Source organism: Notechis scutatus, chromosome Z, assembly GCF_049901735.1.
Source record: "Notechis scutatus isolate UNSWTSFEM ecotype Mainland chromosome Z, rNotScu1.2, whole genome shotgun sequence".
Taxonomy (NCBI): domain Eukaryota; kingdom Metazoa; phylum Chordata; class Lepidosauria; order Squamata; family Elapidae; genus Notechis; species Notechis scutatus.
In genome coordinates this window covers 79,071,948-79,079,863 of record NC_142025.1, presented here as the reverse complement: position 1 = coordinate 79,079,863, position 7,916 = coordinate 79,071,948, and the positions used below count along the sequence as shown (strand labels likewise).

General features: G+C 39.1%; 1 protein-coding gene across 1 annotated transcript in view; it reads left to right on the top strand.

The window, feature by feature from the left end:
* The first annotated feature begins 659 nt into the window (after positions 1–659).
* GLIPR2 (GLI pathogenesis related 2) overlaps positions 660–7,916 on the top strand; it is a 29,905-nt gene continuing 22,648 nt past the window's right edge. Inside the window, exon 1 of the mRNA XM_026678319.2 lies at positions 660–869. Coding sequence (XP_026534104.1) covers positions 857–869 — 13 coding nt within the window. The 5' untranslated portion in view covers positions 660–856. The remainder of the gene's footprint in view (positions 870–7,916) is intronic.

Genomic DNA, 7,916 nt, shown 5'->3' with positions numbered 1-7,916 from the left:
CTTCCTCATGGTTATTTTAATGTTTTTAATACTTTCCTTGAGTTGGCAGGAAACTATTTTCATATAATTTGAACTGCTGTCATGGCTAGGCAAGCTTTCTACATTTATTTTGGCTTGAATTGCAAGAGACAGCAAATAAGGTGCTGTGTTTGGTAAAATGTGAGGAGTAGCCTTAAATCTATTTACTTGGTTACATTATCAGGCAGCAACAATAATCACCAATATAAGCATGACAAAACTCTTTGAGTACTTTGCTTATGTTTTGTTCTATTAAATCTTGGAATTACAGAAATGCATATAATAAAAGTCTATATTGTTAAAAATGCAACATGCAACAACTTCCTAGATCAGTAGTGCACACACAGTAACATTTCAGGATTATAGCATGGAAGAGACTCAACTCATTTGGAAAATCCTGTTCTTGCTAAAATGTGCATCACTGAATGCCATTAACATATTTTGCTTTAATATTCTTTCTCCCCAGTTTCCTCTTGCTTTCACTAATAGATGAAATCATTCAATATTTTCTTGTGTTGCTATGTTACTTGCAGGATGAAGAATGTTTGATTTCAAGGGAGCTTCCACTTTAGAAAAAGAAAAAAAAGTCTTTATTCCTTATATGGCATCGTTAGACTATTGAGCACTGTGAATGGATGATTGCACTTTATTATGCATGGTTGTTTCGTGCAGTCAAGGAGCTCAGAACACTACCAGGAAATTACAGCCAGTTTCTAGCAAAAAGTAGCATTTAAAGGAGAAGCAGATTCTTTAAATCCACTACCAGAAAATTGCAATTAGTTTCTATCAAACGGGAGTATTTAAAGGAGAAGCAGCTTTTTAAATCAAGAACATAAATATGGGGAAATCAGGTAGGTAAATGATTACACTTTAAATTGTTCATCAATTTGTTTGTTTTGCCCCATATCTTCATATGTACTTTACACTGTTAAAGAGTATGCATTCAAATTTATCTATACTCTTAGACTGATAGAAATTTCTTTCTAGGAGAACATAGTTACATTTAAAATACGGTAACATTTGAATTTCAAGAGTGGGTAGTAGTTAAAAGCTGATTTGCAGAACTCTCCCAATCAACCAATCCCCGTTTTTCTTAGAGACACATGATTAGTTTTGTATTAATTATTATTGTGGAAAGATTTGATTAATGATGTAAGAGAAATAGTGAGTAATATCTGTCAGTTCAGATGCTTGCTTGTATATTGTTCATAGAATTAGCAGCTGTTCTTGATGGTCTAAGATGAAGCAAAACCTTTTTATCTCTGATTATGTTGTTTCAACAAATGGTAGCCTATTTCCTTTTTTATATTTTATGACCTATGTGTTTATTTTATTCACACTGTAACTACAAAGTAAATACATAGGTCATAAAATATAAAAAAGGAAATAGGCTACCATTTGTTGAAACAACATAATCAGAGATAAAAATGTTTTGCTTCATCTTAGACCATTATTTATTTTGTAGTTACAGTGTGAATAAAATAAACACATTAATCTATAAAAGTAATAAAAGGGGAAAAAAACAAAATTATGAAACTCAATAGTAATAATAAATTAGCCCCTACTTCCATCAAGATGGATCACCAAAAATTTAATTAGAGTTGAAGGTCTAATGAAATAAAATTGTATTTTAAGGACCCTTTAAAGCCATGAAAGAGGAAACTTTACAGAACTCTCAGAATCTGGAAACAATATAATTTTAATAGAAGCTATTCTAAATTTAACATATTTTGTTTTAGTGGTTAATGTTATCTTGAATTAGAATGCAGTTCAAAAGACATTTAATTCCCTGAAAATGGTTAGTATTTCTGACTGCTGATTTTGGGCTTTGATGATCACATTTAATTTCTGACAGGGCTTTTAAATATTGTTAAAGTGGCAATATATTGCAGCTGGCTTCTTCATTATAAGAGATTTAGTAATAACAATTTAATTAGATTAGATTTGATATGCTAGCCATTTCAGAAGACTGTGGGTGATTAACAACCTTTCCTCCAAACAATTAAAATGGCTAAAACTTACATAAACAGACAGCCTTCTTGACCAAAGATCCAAACCTGGTTGCCTATAGACCAAAACTTCTAGAACAATAAACAGTACAACAATGCCCCCACAAAAACCAAACAAATGCATTAACCCCATTAATTGTGATGCTTTCACAATCTCTTATCATTAATAAAGATTATGGCCCCTAATGACCAATGGCCAAATAATGTCATTTCAGTTCAACATCATCTAATGTTATTTGGCCATACAGAAGATTTTTATAAGAATTATAGTTACTGAAGTTTGATAGTCATAAGAGGGATCTATATGTATCAATGCCATCTTAAAGCCTACATTGGTGGAAAATATAGTTTTTTTCTGATAAAGTGCTAAATGGGAGTATGTGTAATTCCTTTTTTGGTGAAGAGAAATATGTATTGTGAGTTCAGCAGAGAAATCCAGTCCATTTTCCCTGATAATTTTCCTTCAGTTTCTTTCATTACTCATTTCCATAACCAATTACTTCATGGAAAGTAAAACAGTAATAGCAGAATACATTGCATCTGATGCATCTTTTCAGTTGTAGTACTTTTCAACTGAGGATAATAGCTCAGGAATCAAAATGTTTGAAGTAGTGCTAGACTTACAACTGTTCATTTAGTGACCATTCAATGTTATAACATCACTGAAAAGTGACTTATGACCATTTTTCACACTTACAACCATTACAGTATCCCCATGAACATGTGATCAAAATTCAGATGCTTGGCAACTGACTCTTATTTATGGGAGTGGCATGGGGTCATGTGAACACCTTTTGCAAACTTCTGACAAGCAAAATCAATAGGGAATTCAGGTTCACTTAACAACAATGTTACTATTTTAACAACTGTAATGATTCACTTAACAACTGCAGCAAGAAAAGTCATAAAACGGAGCAAAACTCACTTAACAAATTTCTCACTTAGCAATAGAAATTTTGGGCTCAATTGTGCTTGTAAGTCAAGGACTACCTGTATTTGCCTAGCCTACCCTAAACAATGCTTAAGGTGGTGCTGGATGTTTCTGAATTGATGGATTACATGTTGAACCTCTGAATGCCATTGTTTTTTTAGTTTGGATAATGTCCACTCTTCCTGCTTTGTTTCTAGGAGTGTTTTTAGTTTAGCAAAAGCAAAATGCCACAATTTACCCTCAAAAGAACAGAAGTACAACTCCTTTTTTAAAATTAAAAGCCATAAAAATTAATGAAATAAATGATTACATTTGCATATTGTTTATACTTTCTTGAAAGCCCAAATCCGCGCAGAAGTGCAAAGTTTAGGAGAAAATGTATACAATAATTTCATGTGATTATTTTGCTTAATAGCTAAAGACAGTATACAACATATAACTAAACTCATGAAAACTAAATAACTAAATTCATAAAAATTAATCTTCTTAACTAGAAATGGGAACCTCATTCTCAGGATTTTTGGCTGTTGGTTTTGATGTTGCAATCTTAAACCATTCTTTCTTCAGTTCTGCAGATAAAAAAGTACTTTTTTTCCTTTCTCTCTTTCCCTAGCTGTACTGGGTTGTTTTTTTCAGAACCCATGGAAAGCTTTGAAAAATAAGTTAATTTAATTTGCAAGTGGGTAGCTAATAAATAAGCAAGCAAAATGAAACGGTCACCAGGACTACTAAGAAATAAACACGGCTGCCTTTCTAAACTGTTTGTGGCTGAGGGGAGAGAGAGCAGCCTCTGAGTCAGCAGAGAGAGAAAAAAGCATCTTGTGACTGCGGTGCAGGGTGGGGCAAATTTACAACAAATACACTTTAATTTGTTTAGCAATATAACGTTTGGCTGAATGAAAAGAAACAAGTTCTGTATTTTGTTATCAAGCTTGTTATTTCAAGCACAATTGAAACTGGATTCTGCTTTCTATAATTGAAGAAAAGTGTTCCAGAGAGGGAGAATAAAGGTCTCCAGCTAGAGCAGAAAATTGAAGAAAAATTTAAAAAGTGGGTCTGTAATGAAATTGGAGAAGTGATTGTTTAAATCTTACTTATGTTAAGTAAGTAACATAATTATCTGAAAGGACTCAGCATGATTTTTGCAGGGGATAATATGCAGTTTGGTCTATTAACATGGCCATGGTTTTGAGGCATGATGCAGGTTTAGAACCCTGCATCACTAATGCCTGTTAAGTTTAGCACCTGTCTACAGAGCTTATGTCTTATTGGAAGCTGGCTTTTTCCACGGGCAGATATTCAAATCACTAGGACTGATGGATTACATCCTAAAATACTGAAGGAGGTAGGAGAAGAGATATTGGAACTATTGAACCTATCTTTCAAAGATATTGGAGAACTGGAGAATTATCAGAAGATTGGAAAAGAACTGATGTGGTTCCCATCTTCAAGAAATTGGGGGGGGGGGGGAGACTTATCAGCCTGACATCAATACCCGGGAAGATCCTAGAAAAGAGAATCAAGCACCAAATCTGCAAACAGCTACAAACAAGCAAATTTATAACCAGTAGCCAACACGGGTTTGTCAAAAACAGATCATGTCAAACAAATCTTATTTCATTCTTTGACAAAATGTCCGAATTAGTGCATCAACAAAATGCAGTGAAGATAGTATACTTGGATAATAGTACAGTTGGAGATAGTATACTTGGATTTGACAAAGTTGATCAAAACTTATTTCTTGCTAAGCTAGAAAAACGTGAGATAGACAGCATCATCACCAGATAGATTTGTAACTGGCTGACAAAAGCACTCAACATATAGTCCTTAATGGAACTACATCAGAGGTGGCATTCAGCCGATTCAGACCTGTTCTGGCGTACCAGTAGTGGAAATTTTGAGTAGTTCGGAGAACTGGCAAATACCACCTCTGGCTGGCCCCACCCCTGCCTGCCTGCCTGCTCACCCTACCCAACCTGCCCCGTCCAGTCACTCCTCATCTTGCCTCCCTGGCATAGCAAACTGTGTGGCTCATCGCTTGCATTGACCACACAGTCTCACATGGTACCTGTGGCCCAACTGAGGGGCACTGATCTGTCTGCCTGGGTAAGTAAGCCTGTGAGCTGGGCCTAGCTAGCTGCCCCCCAACTGTCCCCTCCTGCCTTCCCTGCCCCCTTCCACACGGCCCGTAGCCCTGCCATGCTTCCTTGCCTTCTCGGCGGTCCCCATGGCCAGGCCCATTTGCCTGTTTTCTCTACTCCCTTCCATGTAGCCTATGGCTCCATCATGCTTGCCTGCCTTTCCCACATCCTTCCCAGTGGTCCCCGGGCCCCGGGCTCGCTTGCCTACCTTCCCTACCCACTTTCACGTGACCCACAGGTCTACCATGCTTGCTGCCTTCTTTGCAGGGAAGGGAAGCAGTTGGGCTGCCCCTGCCTTTCATTGGGGCGCATGGAGCAAGACAGAGCTCCTTCAGTTCCTTCTCTTCCCCCTTCTCTTCTTCTCTTTGTGGGCAGAAGAGTTTTCCCCACCCACCACCGTCCAGAGTTACTCTCACTTTCCCCACATTCCCCAAGTATTTCTTTGCTACCTGATGTCCAGCTCCATTGCATTTCTAACTATAGTGTGCAGGGAAATGAAAGTTTGTGTGGGGCTAAAAAAACAGTTCAATCAATTAATTCCAACTTCTCGCAAAATAAAAAGATCTTGCGAAGTTGGAATTGATTGAGTGATTATTTTTTTTAGCCCCACACAAACTTTTGTTATCCTGCACACTATGACAAGAAACACGACAGAGCTGAACATCAGATAGGCAAAGAAATGCTTGGGAGAAGCGAGGGCATCTGGGTGGTGGTGGGTGGGGAAAACTCTGTGGCGTGGCCTGGGGCATTGCAGCTGAAACTGACAAGAGCACCGGCGTGAGGTAAGGAGGAACAAAACAGCCCCATCACACCATGCCCTGTCTTGCTGCCAAGCGTGCATGGACTTTCCTTCGCCCGCACCATTTCCTGTCATTCCTGCACTGACTGGGAGGCAAGCCGATAGTCATCAGAAGGAAGCCATCGGCAAGTATCACAGGGCATTACGGGAACTGGAGGGACTGGCCTTCCCTGTGCCACTAGCCGTGGGAGGAAGGTAAGGGCAAGGTAAAGCCAAACAGCTGCCCAGGCAAGAGCTACCAGTGGGGGTGGGCGAGGTTGCAGGGCAAACCTGGCTGGAAGTTCCCATTCCTTTGTTTGTATATCTCCCCAAAAGAGGGAGAGGAGGAAGTTCCACTGCTGTCCCATCATTGTTTCCAGGCAACTCGGACCCAGGCACGATCATCCCTTCACGCGTTGTCCCCGGGAAACTGTCCAGGAATGCCTGGTGGACTTGTCTGTCTCGCGAGGCAGCAGTGGCTGCCAATGCTAGGGTCGCTGCTCAGGGGATGCAGCCAGGCTGCAAAATTAAATGCTTCCTTTTCTTGCAAGTGCACACAAACTGAATACCACTGTAGAATATGCAATTTAATGGAGAGTAAAGTAAGATTTTACACTTAGGCAAGAAAAAACCCAAATGCATAGATATAGAATAGGTGTTGCCTGGCTCAACTGGAAGTAACTGTGAGATGAATATGTGAGATGGAAATTTATCAAACAGATCCAACCAAGAAATAAGAAGAAATTTCCTGACAGTGAGAACAATTAATAAGAGAAATGGGATGCCTTCAGAAATTGTGGGTATACTATCACTGGAGGTTTTTAAGAAAAATTTGTCCAAGGTCCCTTCCAACTTTGTTATTCTTTATAAATCTCTCCACTCAGTCTTACCAAGAGAATGGTGATAAACAATATTTGGAAATGTACATCAGGTCTTCTGATGGCAAAATCTCATCTAGTATCAAAGGGAAGATGACTTTGAAAAAGCTTCCTCTCTTACCATAACGTGCAAGATGAGGCAAGGAGTGCCTGAGGGAGGGAGGGGCAAGGAGAGGCCAGGGGAGGTGCCCCTCAATGTGAGTGACATTGAGTTGGCCATGCCCACCCAGTCACATGACCACACAGCCATGCCCACCTAGTCACATGACCATACAGCCACGCATACCAAGCCACGTCCACAGAACCAGTAGTAAAAAAAATTTGAATCCCACCACTAGTGTGGCTGTTTTTGGCTTTTTTTTTTTCACAGTGCAAATCCCAGCCAACTATGCACTTCATGTCAGCAATAGGAACAAGTAGACAGTAAAAGTTAGAAGAGGCATCAGAGTGCAGGGCAATGAAAATCATAGGTGAAGGGCAGATAGGCAAGTAGATGGGAGTTAAATTGTCCCTGCAGTTATGGTAATAAGTCAAGGATTACCTGAACATATTTTGAGACAGAGGTCAGAGATGAATAAAGGACAGCACAGTCACCCACAAATTGTCAGCAGAATCCCCATAGGAATATTAGGAGATATTAGGTTAGGGTTACCTAAGGTGACCAACTTTTTTACAATGAGAAGGAGGACACAAATTGAAGAAAAAAACTAAAGCCACTTGCGTGCGGTGCACTCTTGTGCGCGGTGCGCTCTTGCACATGGCGCACTCTCTCAAAACATTTTTCCTATGTGGAGCACATGCGTCTCATAATCGCGTCTCGCCATACTGTACCGAGCCTTGACGAATCACCATGTCAAATACAAATATGTCACATCGCACACAACGGATCGGATCGGCATCGATCAAATATGGAGATTTATAGATTAGTCTTCAAATATCAAAAAGGAGGACATGTAGGAGGACACTTTTCGAGAGAGGACAGAACTTACAAAAGAAGGACTGTCTTCCCTAAAGAAGGATGTTAACCTTAGGTTAACTAGCTTAATTTGTGCCTACATTTATCAACCATTTAATTGTTGAAAAGAATAATGAATGAATGGATGGATCAATGGATGGATGGATTTTGAATTTTAATTCCAAAATGTATCTCTATAGTGTCCC